This window comes from Rousettus aegyptiacus, unplaced genomic scaffold (assembly GCF_014176215.1).
Source record: "Rousettus aegyptiacus isolate mRouAeg1 unplaced genomic scaffold, mRouAeg1.p scaffold_m13_p_1, whole genome shotgun sequence".
Classification (NCBI taxonomy): domain Eukaryota; kingdom Metazoa; phylum Chordata; class Mammalia; order Chiroptera; family Pteropodidae; genus Rousettus; species Rousettus aegyptiacus.
The window spans coordinates 5,648,347-5,669,840 of NW_023416284.1; the positions used below are offsets into that span (position 1 = coordinate 5,648,347).

The following is a 21,494-nucleotide window of genomic DNA, read 5'->3' on the forward strand; positions in this document are numbered from 1 at the left end:
TGGGAGACAGACGCTGCACCAATAAGTTAGGTGCTTCCAGATGGTGAGTGCAGGAGAAGGTGCTGCTTTCAGAAGCAGAGTCAGGGCAGGTTCCTGAGGAGATGACTGTAGAGTGACACTGAAAATGAGACAAAAAGGTGAACTGTAAGAAGACCTCAGCCACAGCGTGGCAGACGAAAGGGGCAGCAAGTACGAAGGCCCTGAGGCTGGGCAGCTTAGTGAGTCAAATAGGAAGGCAGCAAGACCTGCGGTCAGCGGGAAGGGGTGAGGTCCGCAGCGGCTAAGTTCAGTTCAAGCCTCTTAGAACTAAGACTTGGGAATTAGAACTTGGGCTGAAGCAGTTTTGAGGGAACATTAGAAGTGGAGATTTTTAAATGTTGGGTGAGATGTATATTCATGAGTTAACAGTAGTTACTTAGCCTCACTATGTTGGGGATACAGTGCAGGTATTAAGAGCAATTTAGATTCTATGGCCATGCCACCCTGAACAAGCCTGATCTTGTCTGATCTCGCAAGCTAAGCAGAGTCGGGCCTGGTTAGTACTTGGATGGGAGACCGCCTAGGAAGCCCAGGTGCTCTAGGCCTATAAAATAAAAAATAAGGGATTGTAAGCTGACAAGGTCTTTGCAATCTGTGAGGTCAACCAAGGATTGCCTCGCCTAAAAAAAAGAAAAAACTTAGAGGGTCTAAGAGGCTCCCACCCTGGTGTCTGTCTTTTGGCGACTCTGCTAAACCAGCTCTCCACACTTCAGTTCACACTTTTGTACAGTTAATAACATTACGCTTAGTTCATCTTAAGAAAGATTAACCTGACGGTTATACATAGTGCTTTCAGATCTTTGCATGGTAGGTGCTAATTCTCTTATTCCTTTTATTAAATAACTTTTTAGTCACAAAAGAATGTATTCATTGGGAAATATAGAAAATACCAAGAAGAAGATTAAGGTCATTAATAATCTCCGTACTCAAGACAGAATCTCTGTTAACATTTTGCTCTATATCTTCCCAGTTGACTTCATTATATGTACAGATATTTTCTCACGTTCTCTGTTGGGCATTTGGATGATTTATATTTTTTCTCTAATATATGGTATTTTAATGAGTTTCCTTGAGGATCCGTCTTTTACGTGCCTGTGTCTTTTGTGTTTGTTGTTTGAAGTATAATTGACAGATAACATATTAGTTCCAGGTATATAACATGATGATTCGATATTTGTATATATTGCAAAAAAAATCAGCACGATAAGTCTAGTTAATATTTTTTGTGTGGTGAGAATTTTTATTCTCTTAGAAACTTTCAGATATGCAATGTAGTACTGTAGACACCATTACACCCCCATCCCCGTGACTGACTTCTAACTGGAAGCTTGTACCTTTTGACCCCCTTCATCCCTTTTGCCCACCCCCTCAACGCCCCACCTCTGGCAACCACCAGTCTGTTCTCTGTATCTATGAGCTCAGTGGTTTTCTTGTTTGATTGGCCGATTGGGGTTTTTGTTTTATCTTTAGGTTCCATATATAAGTGAGATCATATGATATTTGTCTTTCTCTGTCTGACTTACTTCACTTCGTATTTTGCCCTCAAGGTCCATCCGTGTTATCACAAATGGCAAGATTTTATTATTTTTTATGGTTTTATTATTTTTTATGATGGAATAATATTCCATTGTGTGTGTGTGTGTGTGTGTGTACACCTCACATTTTCTTTATCCATTCTTTATGTGTTTTCTTGAATAGAATTGGTAGGTTAGAGAGCTGGGCATATCGATGGCTTATGATACGTTTTGTCAAATTGCCTTAAAGAGGTTGCATCACCATTCAGTCCGACCTGCACACAGTGTCTGTTTTCCCGAACCGTCGCCTACGCTCAGTATCGTCATTTTTGTAATGTCTGCCAATTCGATAGGTGAAGAATGGCCTCATATTTTACTTTTTTAAAAATCTTTTTTCTTAAGCCTCTTGTCTTTCCTGACAGGTTCCCTCTTTTTGAAATTCGTCATGAATTCAGGAATTTCTAATGCTCAAGGTGTTTGTCATTTGGATAACTATGTTTGACCTTTGTTCCAATTTAATAGGTACACTGATGTTGGAAATCGGTAAATGAGTGATGAGTACATGGAACTCACTCTGCTTTACTTGGTACATGTTTAAAAAATCCCTAATTCAAAAGTATTTAAAGTAATAGTCACATCTGATAGGTACATGTCCCTTAATAAAATTTAACCCAGTTTTTTTTTCTGCTCAGGGATGCTCATTTGAAGTGCTATGAAATTTCTATAAATTAGTAGCGCACATTGGGGGGGGCGGGTATGACAGTTCGTCTTCTGGTCGTTGGTGAATGGATGCTATTCCAGTGACACCGAGCGATTTCCAGCTCTGAATTTGCAGATATGCATTTACTCAGTAACACTGTAGCCACAATAACCGCTTTTTAAGAGGTAAGAAAGTATACATCCTTCCATCCCTTTTGTCTTTCTTTTTTTAGATGTTGAGCATACTGGAGCTACCAGCGAGTTCTATGACAAGTTCACGATTCGCTACCACATTAGCACCATTTTTAAAAGCCTTTGGCAAAACATAGCTCACCATGGCACCTTTATGGAGGAGTTCAAGTGAGTATCGGGCCGCTAATGTCACAGCTTGCGCTCTTGCAAATCACAGGGAGAGTGGCTGCTTAAAAGCTTCCACAGCTGGGTTCTTGTTGACTGTTTGCTTGGTCTCCACCTCCTTTAAGTTTTCCAGGTGGTACCTCTAAATGGCAGCGGGGTGGTCTAAGTGTCTGTGCTTGCGAGACGTCGCTGAACTTTAGATTTTTCAAGATACTTTGAGAATGATATACCTAAAGAAAGAATCTATAAATATTCTGGGATGATGTCACAAGTGTCTTTTGCTGTTTCTATGATTGCAGTGTTAAATAAAGTTGTCAGGATGACTAAAACGAGATCTTGTAGTGTTCTTAGAGATGACATACCAAGCTTTAGAGGTAGAAATGTTGGGAGGAGTTTCGATTTAGAAGCAGTTGGATCGTGGTTGTCATTTGAGTGTTATTCTTTGTAGTAAGGCCCTAAACCTTGATTAGGGACTTTTTGTTACTTGAAATTTCAGCAACTACTTGCACCTAGACATTCGTAATTCCATCTAAAGTATGTTACAAAAACTACAGGTACTTTAAAAAGAACAGTAGATGAAAACATTGAACTCTGAATTATTCTTTAGGAGAAACTTATCCCATCTGCTTGGATCTTTTACAGCTTCTGTTAGCTCTTTGATCAAGTTTAGTCGTCACTTATTAACTGAGTTACTAGTCAATAATATACATGTTACCAGTGGGCTAACCATCTGCTAAATAGCCTTCTGCAAAGTAAACTCTCTGAGTTAATCGTTTGTTTCTGTGAACTGCCCTTATAGTCAGAATCATATTCCAACGGAAGCTTGGCAGGAGCTTGCGAAACCAGGCAGGGGCACAGCTTGCTCTGCATGGGGCTCTGGGACAGGGACAAGTCCCTGAGCCCCAGGCCCCCCGCCCTGGTCCACAGTAACTCATTCCGCCCAGGCCTGGGTTTACCACCCCTCATTGCGCAGTGGTGGGTCCCGATGAGTCGTGTCTTTTCTCCACTAATGTGGCACTTAAAGGCTAACCCAGATAGGTCAGGTCATCCGAGTTCACCGGCAAGTCCATCCATTAGAAGACGACGTGCAGGACAGTTCCATGGGTTGAAAGCTTCGCTCTGTCAAGGGACTTACTACCCTGCTGTATCAGTGTTACAGGTGCCAAGTTTTCTTCAATGTGTCTTATAAAATAACCATAGTACTAGTTCTCTTGCAGCTTGAATGTGGGTAATTATTTGTGCTTTCTTTATATCTTGGTGAGTTTAAGTGTATTTTCTATTCTGGAAGAATGTTTTCTCTATTTAAAATCATTGAGGGGATGAGCCAGGGGTGTGCTGGTAAACCTGTTCTCTAAATGAAAAAAAATCAGCATTTGCTGGTTTTCTAGGGGTGTGAATACATCTACTGTTGCCAAAGTTAAGCTGCCAAGGGAATCTGCTCACAAAACTCTGGAATATTAGCAATTGGCTCCCGTGAGCCATGCGACGTGGCTCCAGCACATAAGTGGAATGAGTTTATCACGATTAATTAGAAAGAATAACGAAAGGAGAGAATTACCCTTGACCTCCACGGAACTTGCGTCGCGCAGAGATTGGCCACCTTGCAGGGCGGCATGCTCGGCCCCTTGGACCGAGGCCCGTTCTCTCCGGGATGGGCTGTGGCTTTTGCTCCAGGCAGATGTGTGACCACGTCCTGTGTAATTGCCTTTTCAGTTCTGGGAAGCAGTTCGTTCGCTATATAAACATGCTGATCAACGACACGACGTTTTTGCTTGATGAAAGTCTGGAGTCTCTGAAGCGGATCCATGAAGTGCAAGAGGAGATGAAGAACAAAGAGCAGTGGGAGCAGCTACCCCGGGTGAGCACAGTCCAGGGGCCGGGACAGCCTTGCAGGAAGTGGCCGTGGGCCCCGGGCAGGCGGAGCTCTGCGGGAAGCTGCACGTGGCCACGCCTGACAACCTGGATCAGGCTGGGTCAGGCCCATGGGATTCCTCCTCTGGGCTTCCATGAGGCTACATCCCAGGTTCAGGGCAGGAGAAAACTTAAACTTGCCCTAAAGTTAAGAAATAAGTTAAGAGGTCTTTCCAAATGTGTCCGGAAAACTCATTCTGCCTTTCAAAGGGCTGTTTTTTGTCCAGATAAGCCGATTAAGATTTATGAAAGTAACTAGGAAACAGATCTCTAGAATTCTAACTGCTAGGGGAGAATCGATTTGTTGTATGATCTTTAAGCAACTATGTGAATCATTCAGGGTTCTGTTGGTTTTTTTTCCTTTCAGTTGATCTTGGTTTTTTGTATTCAGTTATTAATGCAAACGAGGCCTGTTTCGCCAGAGTCCATGAGAAATTCACGCAGCGCCAGTGCCAGCGAGCTGCCCTCCCCCAACATTTACTGCAGCCGTTTAGACGGTTCCCTGGTCAGTTACCAGGCCCGTGGCAGCTACTGCTGACTTCATGCATCGGTTAGTTCTGTTCCCGGGACCGTTAGCCTCAGAATCCGAACTGCTTTCCAGTAGGTGTTCCCGCGTAAAAGTGGGGAGGGCTGACTTTTCTTTACTTGCAATAGCAATCATGAAATGAAAATATCATCAAAGTTCTCATGCTGTGGAGTCGAAAAGTACCTTCAACGTAAGATACTGAGGCCCATTTCAGGAAGGTTCCATCCCACGTGTTCCTGCAGCTTTGAGGAGAATTTTACATCTCGCTCTAGCCAACATGCTTAAACTACAGACTCCAGCTCCTCGGGGGGCTTTGCCCAGGGTCCGCGAGTGCCGGGCGTCCCCCGCGCCCATGCCGCCACGCTCCTCGAGCCCCCTCGGCTGCGTGGTTGAGAGAAGCCATGCTCTTCTTTTTCCTGGGCACCATGTTGTCACCCACTGGAGTCCATCCTACCCACTACCCTCGTATTCATTTCCGACCACACGTTAAACGTTTGCTCCTGTGCCTGCAAACAGCGCCTCCCGCAGCCCCCATCTCCCACGGTGGCGTCCGCTTGGGCCTGATGCTCCATGCCTCCCCGGGGTGGCGCTCAGGGACCCTTCCAGGCTCTCCAGGCTTACCTCCCGTTGCAGGCAGTCGGCTCCCGTCTGGACCAGTTCTGTGTCCTTGCAGAACATGCCGGGGAAACACACGAATGAGCCCCAGATTTTGAGTCCAGGGCTCCTGGGTTTGAGAACTAACGCTTCTATACTTTAAAAGTTGCTTAATTTCTCTTTCTTCGTGCACAAATCAGAGGTAGTTCCTCCCCTGCAGGAAAGCTATGCGAAGAGATGGGTGGGTGGCAGGGACGTAGTTCGGGACTGGCCTGCAGAGGGCGCTCAGGGTGGCTCACTCCTGTTTCGTCTGCCTGAGACATCCCTGCCCAGAAGCTTCTGCTCTCTGTTCTCATGCATTAAGCTTCTGCCCATTCTCTGAGTAAGGGCTACTCCAAATAATCGCTCGCGGCTGGCCTTCCCCAGTCTGTGTAGCTGCAGATTCTTGCCTCCTCTGCGTTTCTGGAGCGCCCACCTGTGATGCGTAGCTTGGCCCAGCTTATGCCCTAGATGCTGGGGTTCGGGTCTGCGGCACATTATCTTGTTCGCAGTCAGTCCTTAATAGCATTTGTTTGGAACTACTGAACAGATAGTATTGATTTCATCCGTGTTAGTGGATAGGGAAAAGGGCATAAATCACCTCTAACGAGTGCCGTTTCAGAAATCGTTGCTGTCTGACTTTGAAGTCACTCTCCGCCTCCCTCTCTGCCCGCCCTCTGAGCCCCAGAGCTCAGCCCGCAGGCTTCGCTTCTCTCGCGCTCCCCGGGTTGGCGCTTCTCACTGAGGGTGCTAGCTGGTGTTTCGAATGTAGTAGAATTTTGATATAATAATGATTATTGTGAGAGACTGTCCCATACATTGCAGGACATTTAGCATCTCCGGCTCATGCCCTTCAAATGCCAATGACATACCCTCCTCCCCGAGTTGTTAAGCAACGAGAAACTCCCACACGTGGCCCGATGCCCCCAGTTGAAGAATCGCTGCTAGGTGATCTCACCCACCCAAGGGCTTTAAATACCTGGATTCTGCAGGCTCCGACTGTGTCTCCCCAGCTCAGGTCTCTCCCGACCCTGTAACCGGCTGCTGACCTACCCTCTACCCAGTGGTCTAAGAGGTGTCTCACACCTCGCTGGTCCCAAACCGAACCCTCCCTGCTGTCCTCCAGGTCTCCTCTCCGAGCCTGCGCAGTCTCGGCCACAGCCGCGTCCCACCGATGGCTCTCACTCAGCACCTTGCCACCTTCCTTGATTCCTCCTCCTCCCAGCAAAACCTCTGGGCTCGCTCTTAAAGCTCATCCAGGTCTGACCTCGGCCGCCCGCCTCCAGGCCACTGCCATCTCTGGTCTGGATTATCGCAGCCGGCCGCTGTTTGGTCTCGGCCTCCACCCTGACATCGCCATACCTGGAGGCCGCTGGCGAAATCGCGGCCTGCTCATTATCACCGCTCTGCCGGGACCCTTCCTGGCCTCCTCCTCGGTCGGCCCAAGCCGGGGGCGCCGCGATGTTGGCCCGACCCCCGACCCTTCGCTCCCCGCACCCCAGGCACACCTGCCTCCTTGCTCTTCCTCTGACAAGCGAGGGCCCTTCTGCTTGCTGTTCCCTCTACCTGGCGCCATCTTCCCCCAGATTTTTGCCAACTCACTTCCTTCAGACTGCCACGTAAGCGCCATCTCCTGAGAGAGGCCCTCCCTGATCACCCTTTCCAGAACAGCGTCCCGTGACCCCAGCACACTCCTCTCTTACCCTGGTGTATTTTTCATCGCTGTCAGACTTACTCTGTATCTGTCTGGGTGGGGGTTCTTGGTTGCTTGGCTCCCTGACTGGAATCGAAGCTCCACGAGGGCGGGGCGCCCCACTGGTCACCTTCTGTACCCTCTCCAGTGCCCGGAGGAGGGGCTGGCCCGCAGAGGGCCTAGGGAAACGCCGCTGGTGGGTGGGTGCGGCGCCAGGCACGTGCAGAGGCGCGTCTCGTCTGCTCTTCCGTCTTCCCTGGCTCGGCCTTCGTTCATTCAGCCCGTTCTTGACCAAAGGGCAGTGGACGAGCCACCCAGCGTTGTCACAGAGCCGCCAGCAAGCACTCACTCTGAGGGCCCTCACCCAGGGGACGCGCGTTCGCGCTTCAGCTGTGCCAGGTGTTTCTCCTCCCCCAACGTAAAGCAAGCCGCCTCGAGCAGGTGTGAGAACGCACGTCTTTCCCGCTATTGCCTTATCTTCTCCATCTCAGAGCCTTTGGTGTGCCCCGTTTTTACCCACGAGTCAAATCCACCTCGTTATCTTGTTTCCTAGCCCGTGGCAGAATCCAAGGAGGCGGATGGTGCCGGAGGCAAGCATGGCCTAACAGTGCAGAAAGACAAAATCCAAAAGCTTAGCAGTCCACAGGCCCTTGGTACCTATAGGCCTCTGCGTCATAGCTGAACGCATCATGTGTTTTTAAACTAACGATGACTGAGTCAACGTTGTTATTATTAAGGGACACGAACTGTCCTTCATTAGCACAACAAAGGCACAGCGTAAGTTCCTTAGTTCACCCTGCCTGGAAGTCAATGGGACTTCACTTATCATTGAGGAAACTGAGTCTCACGTAAGTTGAATATATGTGCTGAGGTCACCTTACTCAAAGTCCTAAAGAGTTCTGGTGCCCTGGTGCCGAAAGGAAGAAACTTCAGGTAGCTGGAGGAGTCGCCGGGACGGGCGGTTCTGGCATCTCTCTGAGTGTCACGCACTTTCCCAGTTATGAGCGGGCTGTATTTTTCCGTCGCACGCGGCGCATTAGTGAGCTGATGACGAGGGCTGACGTTTGTTTGGCATCTGCTCACTTTTCCTAGGATCAGCAGCAGGCCCGTCAGTCTCAGCTCGCTCAGGACGAGCGCGTTTCACGGTCATATCTTGCCCTGGCGACAGAAACCGTGGACATGTTCCATATCCTCACGAAGCAGGTCCAGAAGCCGTTCCTCCGACCAGTGAGTAGAAACTTTGGCTGTTTGTTTTGTCTGTTGGATTCCACATTCAGATTCTATCACTTAGAACTAAATATAGTTGTTGAAATCCTGGGCATCTCAGCATCACAGTTACTGATGAGTGAAATTCTGTTACTGATTCTGTTCCCAGTTGGGCTAATTGGTACACACACCACCGTTGATAGACTAAAGTCAGCAAACGGTCACTTCCAAAATAACTGAATTCACTTTCTGCTTAGACAGCCCTATGGATCATTAACGTTGAAACTGCGACATCTTTTTATCATTATCAATTCTTATATTTCATTTGTGGGAAAAGCACAAGGTAACATCAGTCGGAAATTAGTATGTTAAGTAGAAATGATTGATAATGTGTAAGATCTGTGGTTCTCTTAGCTGTAGCTTTGTTATACTCAAGGAGCCACAGGTTACTGGGAGCCCTGATTAGGGTTTATGGCAGACGAAAGATTGTCAAAACGAAGACCTGGGTCCTGTCTCTGAAAGCGAGACTGAGCGACTTAACTGAAGATCTCCGCTTTGCTTCAGCCCCCACCCCACCCCTTCACCCCCTCTCGCCTCCCCCCGTCCCCACACACACGCGGTTCAGAAGCTTCATGGCGTGGCCAGGACAAGCGTAGTGAGGAAGGCAAGGAAGGGGCCTGAGACTGGCGCTCGATGGCCTCCCGGAGACAGGTCTACCGCGGGAGGCGCGTTCACGACGCGTGTCCTCCAGTTTCCCCGTTCACTCTCACCTCCAGCCCCATCGCCACGCCCCGGCCTCCGTGCAGCGCGGGAGATGAGTCTCCTCTCGCCCCTCCTCGTTTCACGGCTCTTCGTAAACGGGTTGCAGTGCAGGGGCCGTGGAACGTGAGAGCGCACGAGCTCGCCATCGCAAGCACGAGGACGCTGCAGCCGGTTTACACCTGAGAGTCAGGCACTTGCTTCCCCCACAGCGTTGCGAGCGGGATTTCTTTAAACTACCTGCGAAGGCCAGACAGTAGATAGCTTGGGCACTGCGGGCCCCTCGGTCCCTGTCCCGGCAACTCAGCTTGGCTGTCGCAGGGCGAAGGCAGTCGCGGAGAACGCGTGCGCAATGAGAGTGGCCGTGTTCCAGTGACACGTCCAGCGGCAGGCGGTGGGCCGGGTTCAGCTCGCAGCTAGGGCTTTGCCGGTCCCTAAGTCATGTCTGACGTTCTGCCCCGTGGCTCCCAACGGCAGTGCTGTTCGATTGTTAGAAGGTAGAAGACGATAGAAGCAATTTAGGACTGAATTACCATGAAGCCGATATGTAGTTCTAAGTTCTTCAATTTTGAAATTATCGAAAGCCGAGTCCGATATTTTCATGTCAATTAAAATTAATTTTTTTCAAGGCCTGTGCACAGTTCCTGAGCCATCTGCACGCCGTGGCCGTCACCTCCTGCCCGTCTGCGCCTGCACCTGCCTCGACGTCCCCTTTCCCTTTACTACACCATTTCACCTTCACCGGCCCGCTCAAAACTTTCTCACTTCAAAAACAGATTACCAACTCTGTCCTATTCTTACCACTCCTTAACTTCTTAATTAAATACAGGAGTACTTAGCGCAAAAACAGATTCCTGGAAAGCCGAGTTTAAGTCGGAGTTGTATAAATCCAATCATTACATTTAATGAAAACCTTGTTACCTCAAGAGAAGCTGTCACAACTCCGTCTTGATGGCCAGCGTTTACTCTAATCCTCTCTAAGCCAGATTTTCCTCGTTCCGGTTTGCTCAAAGCAGTGCATCCCCAGTGAAGTAGGTGCTGTGTCAGCTCGTGGGGTTATTGCACTATGATTATTTTCTAGTTGTTTCATTTAGGTTTGCTTTGTCTCACTGGCTCTATTTAAGACTCTTCAAGATATAAATTTTATCTCTTCTTTTGCATTGTCTTCTGCCTCTTTGAACCAGATAAATGAGAGTGGTGCATACTGTCTGAATGGTCGGGGGCTTTTGAAATTTACGTACAAAAAATAATGCATAAGATGATGGCTGAAAAAGCATACTCAAAAACTTTTGTGACTTGTATTATGATAGTGGAAATATGAATAATTTCCCCCCCTTTTACATGTTTCTCAACGAATTTTAAGTGATCCTTGTTTTAATAATTAAAAGCATGAATTTATAGAAAAAGTTGCCTTTTATTGGTATTTATAAATATTCCACCAGTCTGCAACATTCTGTTAAGATTTAGAGTTATCGAATTAGAAATGGAGAGTAAAAAAATTTGTGAATGTTTTTGTCTTCAGCTTAGGACACACAGCACTTATAAGCGGCCCTCTAAAGATTAATCGAGCCATTCCTTTTCCTCCACTGAATAGGAGTTTCTGGTTTTTCTCGCTTGTCTCAGCAGCATGAATTGTCCTATTATCCTTTGATTTTTTAGGAACTTGGACCCCGCTTGGCTGCAATGCTGAACTTCAACCTTCAGCAGCTCTGTGGTCCCAAGTGCCGCGACCTGAAAGTTGAAAACCCGGAGAAATATGGCTTCGAACCAAAGAAGCTGTTGGACCAACTGACGGATATTTACTTACAGCTGGACTGTGCCCGGTTCGCTAAAGCCATCGCGGACGACCAGGTCAGTGTCAAGGGAGCAGTCCCTTGCCAAGGGCGTCGGGTTCAGGCTGCTGACCCGGGCGGCCTGAGTTTGCTTCTCCGTGGGTTTCCTGGCAATTATGTGTCCACCTGTCCTGGATTTTCCACTCTTGAAATCAGGGAAGGTGATGCTTTTTGAAATATGGCCTGAGCAATCTCGAGTCTGTAAATGGAAGGCTTGGCCCCCGTGGCCAGGGACGCGTCCAATATGGACAAGACTGAAGTGGTTTGTCTCCCTTTGGGCGTGAAGGGCAGACATGGCTCCCAGATCCGTCTCCAGCGGAGTTCCCCGCTTAGGGCCTTGCTGAGGCCTTGCCTGCCAACTCCGTTACCGTCCCAGAAAGAGCCCGGTTTCCCAGGGGATCCGCATCCTCCTCCCACGTCCCCGGCTCTGGTGCCACTGCTGTTCTGATGGTCTTCCAGGTCCAGACCTCGGATGGTCGTCTCCACGCTCTCCCCTCCCTGTGTTCCTTGGGTCCCTGCGAGCACATGCGTTCTGTGTTTTCACAGCTGCCCCTCGTCCAGCTGCAGCTGTGGGCTTTCCACAGTGTCTCTCGACGGCCAACCCGCTCTCCCATTCTTCTGCCCGGCATCATTTCAACATAAAGCAGCTAATGTTTATTAACCGGATACCAACTTTTAACCGCTTTTCATGGTTGCGCTCCTTCACTCCTCACAAACTCCTGTGGTGTAGGTTCAGTTAGAGCCCTCACTTTAAATGCGGCCTGCGTGAGGTTAGTGCGGGTGGAGGCAGGGTTCCCACCTGCCATCTGGCCCCGAACCCATATTCTCAGCCTCGCTGCCCTCCACTTAAAATGCCCGGGAAGTTCCATGCTTGTTTCTGTCTCTCCATCTTTGTTCACACATTCGGTTCCACACGTTACATTTCAGGTGAAGCATCGGTAGGCATTCTAGAAGGTTCTTTACCCATACCTCATCCGAAAGTTAAAGTAGAGGAATTAAATAACAGCTTTATTGAGATAGTAGTCATGTATACAGGTACTTTGGGCTGTAAACAAGAGATGTGGTCTCAACGGTGTCTGCAGTGGAAGGAAACCACGTGTGTCTCTAGCAGTTTGTCCACAGACAGTAGTGGGAAGGGATGGAGTTAGGCGTTTGCTGTTACTTAGGGGAGACGCTACAGCGTTTTTCTTGCCCACAACTCTAACACTGTGAAAGGAACGTAAGCGGCAGCCTGCAGCGAGGGGAAGGACGTGGTTACCCCCTCTGGCCAGGGAACCGTCATCCGCCCTGGGCAGCGGGCAGGCCGGGATCAGGGCAGGCCGGGATCAGGCTTCTCTGGCCCCGCCAGAGGTCGGGGTGTGGAAAGTCTTAGAACTGTGAGGGCTGGAGGAGTCATTTAGCGAGTGCTCCCTCTCCTCCCGGGAGGTCTTGCTGTGGCTGCCACATCGCCAGCAGCTAATGCACAGTGTGCCGTGCGGATGGCTGCAGCGCACCCAGCCAAGTGGGTAACCACGACAGCCTCCAGCCGCCTCTCCCTGGCGACCAGCGAAACGTCCGCGCTGCCTGGTAGTCCCTGCGCGTTGTGGTGGCACCTGTGCGATGCGCAGTGACACGCAGGTCGTCTCAGCTGTCCAAGTAGCCTCGCTCCCCAGACCCATGAAGCAAACACACGCAGTGCCGTGACGCGATGGAGAGGAAAATGGCCAAGAAGCCCGTGAACGTGCCGCCAGTCGTGTCTGACTTTTCACATTTTAATTGTTCCGCTCCTTTTCCAGAGTGGTGATTGTCCTGATTATTGGGCATTTCCCGGTTATACTGGCTATACACTGATTCGGGCCCTGACGACCTGCTTGTTTTGGAAGGTTTAGGGGGGTGGGGGAGGACGGATGGAAAGCTAGAAAGCTCCAGAAGACAGGTGGTGGAAGTTTATTTTCTCCTTTGGGAGCTCTGGCCTTGTTTGCTTTGGTTTGGTCTCGTATGTCTGGTTTTCCTGGGATGACAAAGGAAGAAGAAAATGGTAGCCGTGCAGGGAAAGAAACAGACTTCTCTGTGTGTACTGGAAGGGCTGACAGCAAGTGTCCAGAAGAGGTGACCAAAGAGCCACTGTGCTTCACACTCACAGACCTGAGGAGAGAGCCCCTTGTCTGGGGAGGAGCGGGCGGAACAGTTGGCCCTGGAGCTGAGAGCGCCCGGGACCCGGGTGGGGAGGCCTTAGGGGCCTCCGCGAGCCCCCGGCGGCCACTTCTGACTGCGCGGTTACGGCAGACTGCAGGTCTGTGGATGGGCCACAGTGCCCCTGTTGGCGGAGCGCTGTCCGTCAGCACCACGCGCTGTTCCGATAACTAATAACCAGCCCGGCCGAAGTCACACGTCCCCCGTGCAGTCTGTCCCTTTTTCTGAATCGAGGTGGAATTCATGTAACAAGCGATTAACTATTTTAAAGCGTACAGTTTGGTGGCATTTGGTGCATTCATAACGTTGGGGGGCCATCACCTCTGCCTGGCTCCAGAGCACCGTATCACCCCCAGAGGAGGGCGCGCGCCCCTTAGGTCGTCACTTCCGTCCCCGCTCCCAGCCCCTGCTGCCATTACTCAGCTCTCTGCCTTCGTTTCACCTATTTTTGGATTTACCTCTTTGCCTATTGTAGATATGTCTTACGAACGGAATCATTGTTACCCTTTACGTCCGATTGTTTACTTAGCATAGTTTTTGAAGTTCATCCATTTTGTAGTACGTGTCTCAGTACTTCCTTCCTTTTGTGGCTGAATAATACTTCTTGGTATGGGTAGACCATGATTTGTTTGTCCACATCATGGGTGGGCATTTGGATTGTTTCCATCTTCCGGCTATTACACATGCGGCACCTGTGAACATTTGTGAAAATGCGTTTATTTGAATACCTGTTTTCAGTTCTCCGGGGTATGTACTTGGGAGGAGAGTCGCCGAGTCACATGGCGAGTCCGTGTTGAACTCTTTGAGAAACTGCCAAAGCATCACATGGCGGCTGCACTGTTTTACATTCCCACCGGCATTACGTGAGGGTTTCGATTTCGGTTTCTGCACGTCCTCACCCATACTTGTTATTTTGTTTAGTTTTGTTTTAGTTTTTAAATAGGTATCCTAGCGGAAGTAAGGTGGTATTTCACTGTGGTTTTAATTTTCATTTTCCTAATGACAAACACTGTTTTTCCAGTTTTTCATGTGTTTACTGGCCATTCGTATGTCTCCTATGGAGAAATGTCTGCTCGAGTCCTTTACCATTTCCTCGAATTGGATTTTTTTTTCCAATGTTGAGTTCTAAGAGTTCTTTGTATATTCTGGGTGCTAGACCTTTATCAGATGTGTGATTTGCAGATATTTTCACGTTTAAGTTTGTAACCACTCCGTAAGATCCTTGCAGTCGAGAACGTCTTCGCCTCCTCTCCGACCCAGCCCACGTCAGACAGGAGGCAGCAATGAGCCTCTGCCCCGTTCACTGATGCCGCTGCCCTTCGAGGCTGGATGCCACGTCCCCTGAGAGGTGCCCTTCGGTTTCCGATAGTGCTCAGCGCACTGCTGTCTGAGAAGCTGACTTAGAAGCCAGCTCGGGTCAGCTGGTCAAACACTCATCATCTGTCGAGAGTGGGACAGGCGACGTTTTACGGGGCTAACAGACGGGCCAAGAATGGCTACTTGCGACAAATAGAAGTTCAAGGGGAAATTGTCTCAGCAGCAACACCCAAGCTTTTGTAATTCCCCGTGCAAAATACTTTAATTTTACCATTCCAACAATCTTTCGGCCATTTGTCCACTACGGACGGGGACTGTGGCCTACCTGGCTCGTTATGAGCGGGCGCCAAATCGAGCATTTGGTGGATTAGCGTAGTAATTTGCTACACTCGGCAGCACTTTGCCCGTCCCTCCCCTGTCCTCCCCCTGCAGTGGCACCGCGTTACTAAGGGGCGTGGGTGAGCGTGGAGAGACAAGGTGAGCACGTGCACTTACTTAGGAACCGAAGTTAAAAAAGGAAAGAAGCAAGACTGAGGACTTTCAGCTCAGCGCTCTAAGGGAAGACAGGTATCGAGATGAAGTCAACATCCTCATAACCACAGATGTTAATGTGAATCTTCAGATAGAAATGACAGGCACAGGCTATGACTGTCATTCCGACTCTCAGATTTAATCATTCTCCTCTGGTTACCTCATTGTCAGTATATTGACAAGGGACCAGTGTTTTTGCCATAAATGCAAATTAGGATATACTTTGATATTTTAAAATGGCAGTGATTGGCCTGAGTTAGGCACCTGTGAGGTAGACGGCTCTGCCCCCCGTTTTATACCTGAGGAAACGGGGCTCAGCAGAGTCAGGGATTTGCGTAAGACCACACAGCGGGTAGGTAGCGGGGGCAGAATTCAAGTTCGGGTCTGTCTGGGTCTGTGGGGAGCCCTCACCCTCTCAACCATCCCCCCCCCCCCCACACACACACACACACTCTGCTCTCATCAGCAGAGCCGGTGACATTTAACTAGGGGACATCAAAGATGGATGGGGGACAGGGGAAGCCCCTCCGGGTGACGGCGGTGCTGGGTTGTTTTCAGCATGTTCACCTTCAGGGAAAAGAGCTGAAATATCAACCCCCCTCATGCCGCCGGAGAACAGAGCCTTCATTGCAGGACTGAGACAGACGAGATTTCCTTCTCTTTCCAGTATTCAAATTAAAAAAAAAAAAAATACATGTTTGCTGTAAAAATAATTCAAAAATTTTTAAATTCCCTTCATTTGCCGCAAACTTGAAAGCCCTCCCCAGAGGCAACAGCCTTGCAGTGTGGTGTGTACTACCCCAGTCTTTATGTAGTTAGAGCCACGTAGAAGTATTTGCACATACACACGTTGTAATTTTAGGGCTTTTTAGAAAATAAAAAGTAGATCACGCTTGGAGTATTTTCTGCAACTCGCTTCTTTCCGCTTTACCTGTATTTACACGTCGTCTTTCCTCGTCTGCAGAGATCCTACAGCAAAGAGCTGTTCGAAGAGGTCATCTCAAAGATGCGCAAGGCAGGGATCAAATCCACAATAGCGATAGAGAAGTTCAAGCTGCTGGCCGAGAAGGTGGAGGAGATCGTAGCCAAGAACGCCCGTGCCGAGATCGACTACAGCGACGCGCCGGACGAGTTCCGAGGCAAGTGGACCTTCCCCCGGGCCGAGGCCTGTGATTCGAGTGAACCAGAGTCAGGTCACAGTAAAAGGAGACATTCTGGGCTTTTTCATAGTGTGCTGCGGTTGCTTTTCGAGACACTGCGTGAAATTACATTTGCCTATGTTGAGTTCATATTGTAAGTTAAAAAGGGAAAGAAAGTCCTTCACCTGATTTCAAACCAGACGGCAGCCCGAAGCGTCTGTGGCCAGCCTTGCCTTTGCCAGTGCGGTTGGCGTTTTCAAAGGAAACGCGGAGCCGTCCTCAGGGCATGCGTTCCAGGCCACCTACCCCCACCCCGCCAGGGCCATGAGGCTGTCACTGTGTCTGGGCCACCGGCTTCCCCCTCTGTGCGCTCCCCCGAGCAGCAGCTGACAGAAGGGGACTCTCCCCTCTACACGTGGCAGCCTGCATGCCTTCCCTAACGCCGATCCCAGTCGCCTGCCAACCTCGGGGGCCCCATGGGGCCGTTCGATTGCTAGTCCTGTGGATCCGTTTTTTTATTTTTACGGCTAGGAGGGGCTTTGTGGTCTTCGTCAGGTTTAGGCTCTGTTATCAGATCGGCGTTCTCTTCGCTCTGTCTTTGCAGACCCTCTGATGGACACCCTGATGACCGACCCCGTGCGGCTGCCCTCGGGCACCATCATGGACCGCTCCATCATTCTGCGGCACTTGCTGAACTCGCCCACGGACCCCTTCAACCGGCAGACGCTGACCGAGAGCATGCTGGAACCAGGTAGGCCGCGGCGCAGCCGGCCCCACAGCGGCCGCCTCCGTGCCGAGCGGCGGCGCCCAAATCCTATAGCACCGGAGGTTACTCAGGGCAGGAGGTTCCCAGACCCAGAAACTCCAGAGCTTGTGACACTTAATGGAAAAGACGCAAAACATTCAAAGTCTAGTCCTCGCGGCCTGTTTCCTTCTCCATTCCTCCTTTCACCAAAGGCACAAGTGGCCTTTACTTTCCGTTTATACAGAACAAGGAGCGTCATGGCTCAGGAAGAGCCCTCCCGGCTGAACCATTAATCCTTCCCTTTCTCTTCGCAGTGCCAGAACTGAAAGAACAGATTCACGCCTGGATGAGAGAGAAACAGAACAGTGATCACTAAGCCGCCCCCCTCGCCCATCCTCCGCTACAGACAGCCAAGGCGAGCCAGGCCGGCAGGAGCAGCATCGCTGGTGGAAACGCTGTTCAGACGTTGGAGGCCAAACGTGGCAAACACACCGAGAGCCCACCCGGAGCGACCAAGCGGTGGAGATCCGAAGGGACTTGAATGAGAAGAGGAGCCCAATTCCTGTACATATATTTAAATGACAGATGTGGTCAAAAGCTTGAGGGACACATCCTATGATCGCTTATGTAATAAAGCACGTCCTTCACATGTCACGGTTTGGGACTTTTGCCACGGAAGTCTCTCAGTGAATGTGATGAATGCGTCTGGGCAGCACCCCCTCCATCTTTTTTTCCCCCCCTAAATCCAATATCCGTTGATTTGATTGTGATTAGAGAACCTTGGACATTTTGCTGCTAAAGAATCTTATCTCCCCCCCCCCGCCCCGCCCCTCCCTGACCCTACTTGCACTGCTGTGGATTTTTTTAAGAGAAGCGAAAACAAAAATAAACTCCTGTCCCTGGCCCTCCAAACATATATTCTGTGAGATAACTGTGCCTGCAACAAAGTGTTAATCCTGGGATCGTATTTTTATATCATATTCACATATTTGTTTTTTTAATTGGTGTTAGATGACATGATTAATAAAAAAGGCAAGATATTTTCAGAATTCGAATTTCAGTTTTTATTTTTTTTTTCTTTTGAAATGTCCCTTTAAATTTTTTTTTTTCCCTCTAACCAAAATGAAGAGAATCCTGTTGCTCTGGTCCTTGCGATGATTCCCATTAGCCATCTAAGGAACAGCTACAGCAAAGGAAGTGTTTGTCAGGACTTACGTGACTGATGATTTTGGGGGAAAGGGGGTTTTAGTGTTTTTAATGCTACGTGACAGTTCGAAACCTTTACAGTTATCCTCTGAGGGTACATAAATTCTCCTCAACTCTTGAGTCTGTGAGTTTGAGGCAGGGGTCATTTGTACAATGTGTCCTTTGGGGCTTGGCCTTACCAAAGCGAAAATGGAGTGCAAGAAATGTGGAAGTCTGTCTGCTTGTAAAAACACACACAGACAAACACATCCACACTCACGCACAGAAACATAAGACTTTTTGTATGACTGCTCCCCACTTAACATACTTGAATTCTCGAATTTCCTTTGGGGTAAAAAAGGATTGGAAACCATAAAGTGTTTTGAAGAAATTAAGTCTACAAAAACATACTTTCTTTTTCTTTTCCTTTTTTGCCCCCTCCACAGACAATGTCCTCTGTTCAATTCCTAACGCAAACTACAATAAACGGTGAAACACATTCAGAAGACATCTTTGAGTCTCTTCTTTTTGTGGAAACCAAAGGGGCGGGTGAACAAGAGCCAGATGAGTTTGCATGTGGCGAATTCTCTCTCCTGGAGCCAATTAGGGGTTGCTATTTTTAAAAGAAAACTTTAGGATTTATGTCGGTCTCGAGGCCCTATTTGCTCCTCATTCCACTCTGCTTGTCTGAGGGGGTTGACCTTTGTCATCTTCATTCTCTGCCCTTCTCAAGGTGGTCCCCTTTCGAATATCTCTTTTCCCTGACCTTTAAAATTCTCACTCAGGGTCACCTCATTTCATAAACATTTGCTTAGGCACAGCAGTTTACAAAACCGTATCTTCCAGCTTGTGGGATAATAATAGCCCTTACATAGCATGTACTGAGCGCCAGGCACTATGCAAAGGCCCTTACGTTATAGTTGCAGCCTCGAGAAGATGATATTATCATCTCTTTTTTTTTAAACAGCTCAGGGTGTGGGGTACTGGAGAGGTTAGATCATTTGCCCAAGGTCACCTGGCCAGTTAGTGGAAGAGCAGGTGTCCAGGCTCAGAGCCCAGGCCCTAGCCACCGGGTCTACTTTTCCTTGAGCTCATTTGGACTAAACCACTTTTTCTCCAAAAAATATATTGTATTTATTGCAGCACAAGTTTTAGACACTGTGAAAGAAAATGAAAATCACTCATAATTCTACCATGCAGATAATTCCGTTAATTTAGTTTACTTTTTATTAACCATATGTCTATGTGCCTATAAAGTTACGATGTTTGCCGGCTTCTATGACTAGTTTTGTTTCTTTAGTCCATGTCATGAATGTGAATTGTTTGTCTCCTTTCCATCCCGATTATAAACTTCGGAAGCACAGATCGTGGCATGTTTGGACGCCCCGCTTGTCCCCCACAAATGTGATGGGGTGCTGCTTTATCCTCCATGTGCGCTCATTGTTCCGAATATTCAGAATTTAGAAATTTCATGGACTTTCTGCTGGGTGTTGTCTAGGGGGAAGATGTTTGGGGATTTTTTCGAGTCTCGGGGTTGCTGTTTTATAACAACTTTGATTGCCTTCAATCCGTTAGTTACAGATATTAAAATAAATTCCAAAATACTTTAAAAGTAGGTCTTGGCTACGAAGAAGGCGGTCACGGAGGGAGGAGGATCTGAGGCTCAGTCGAGCGGAGGCGAAGTGATCCTTGGGAAAAAGACGATTAACCTCTTGCTCGTTTGGGGACTTGCTGTTGTGTGGGTTTTATAAAGGAGTCGATCGAATATCTTTTGAAACAATAGCTGAGCACATTATTTTGTTCACAGTTTGTAGCTTTGGGGTTTGCTACATGAAGTGGTGGACTTCACAGTATTTTCGTTGGGGCGCCAAGGTGGCACAAACAGGCCCCGTCTGACTAGGTTAAGGTTTTGGGTGAAGGGAACACCCCACAGTGGCCCGTGAGCCTGGTGTTGGTGTGCGCTAGAATTGGCCGAAGGAAGCCGCCTCTGGCTGATGGGTGACAGGCGTCTCGTGAGCATGTTCTGCGTGCGACCCACGCATGTTTTCATTCGTTTACTCCTCAACGACCGAACGTTGGAGGTGGCACAGGGGAACTGGCACGCGACTCTAGGCCATCTGGACCTCGGTCTGATCCCTCCGCCCCTCCCGCCGTGTGGCAGGGTTCCGGAATCATCCGACTTCAGCTTGCCCAAGGAGACATGGAAGGCCCTCGGAATGGACGTCTCCAAGCCCGAGTCCCTCACGCTTCGCCCCAAGCCTGCTCCTCCTTGTCCCTCCATTATAGTCGGTGACAGTTCTTCCTCCCAAGCCACTCGGGCCAAAAACGAGTCCTCCTTGACTCCTCCGTTGCGCCCTCCTCCTATACAATCTCTCCACACATTTATCAGCTCAACCGACAGAACGAACCCCCACATTGCACTGCGCCTCACCAGGTCCACTGCTGCCACTGGGCTGAGTCATTAACAGTCTCCTAGGTTATCGTGATGCCATCAGACCCTCTCCCTGTCTCTCCCCTTGTCCTCCTTTCTCAAAACACCAGCCGGAACGATCTTGTTAAAACCTAACTAAGATCATGTCCCTTCTGTACTCGGAACCCTCCGATGGCTGGCTTCCCGAGCCACAAAATTAAAGAAGCTTTTACAATTGCCTAGAAGGCAATACACTCCCCCCGACCCTCACCATTATCTCTGTGACGTCATATCCTACAGCTTCCCCTGACGCCCACCACGGAGCCTTCTGGGGCTCTGCGATCCTTAAACAGGCATGCTCTCCGCCCCTGCTGGTGCCCTTGTACTTGCCACTCTCTCTGCAAGGAATCTTCTTCCCACGGATAGCCGCGTGGATCACTTGCTCCCTTATCTGCTTTACACCTTTACTCAAATCAATATCACGTCCACGAGCTCTTCCTTGTTCACCCTGTTTAAAATCGCAGCTCGCTTACCCACCTTTGCTCTCTGTTGCTCTTCCTTCTCTACATTTTCTCCTTAGCATTTATCATTATCTAGCATGATGTATCTGTTACTTACTGGTTTACAGTCTATTTTCCCTAGAACGGATGCCCCATGAGGCAAGAGATTTTAGTCCGGTCCATATCCATGGCAACCAGAAGAGAGCCTGGCGCAAAGTAAATGCTCTATATATTGGTCGAATGAATTTTCTCAGTATAGTCATCATTCCAGTCGTATCAGTTATCCATCGCTGCATAACTCCCAAATTCAGTGGCTTGATACGATA

The 21,494-nt window shown here is 49.0% G+C and overlaps 1 protein-coding gene and 1 pseudogene across 5 annotated transcripts in view; both read left to right on the forward strand.

The window, feature by feature from the left end:
* UBE4B (ubiquitination factor E4B) overlaps positions 1–18,766 on the forward strand; it is a 109,249-nt gene extending 90,483 nt beyond the window's left edge. For all 5 annotated transcript variants that reach the window (XM_016163591.2, XM_036228482.1, XM_036228489.1 and 2 more), the window contains 7 exons: positions 2,486–2,612; positions 4,323–4,467; positions 8,465–8,599; positions 10,997–11,188; positions 16,154–16,328; positions 16,933–17,079; positions 17,388–18,766. In XM_016163591.2, the coding sequence (XP_016019077.1) occupies positions 2,486–2,612; positions 4,323–4,467; positions 8,465–8,599; positions 10,997–11,188; positions 16,154–16,328; positions 16,933–17,079; positions 17,388–17,449 (983 nt within the window). In that variant the 3' untranslated portion in view covers positions 17,450–18,766. The remainder of the gene's footprint in view (positions 1–2,485; positions 2,613–4,322; positions 4,468–8,464; positions 8,600–10,996; positions 11,189–16,153; positions 16,329–16,932; positions 17,080–17,387) is intronic.
* On the forward strand, positions 466–584 carry LOC118604526 (annotated as a pseudogene).
* Positions 18,767–21,494: the final 2,728 nt, after the last annotated feature.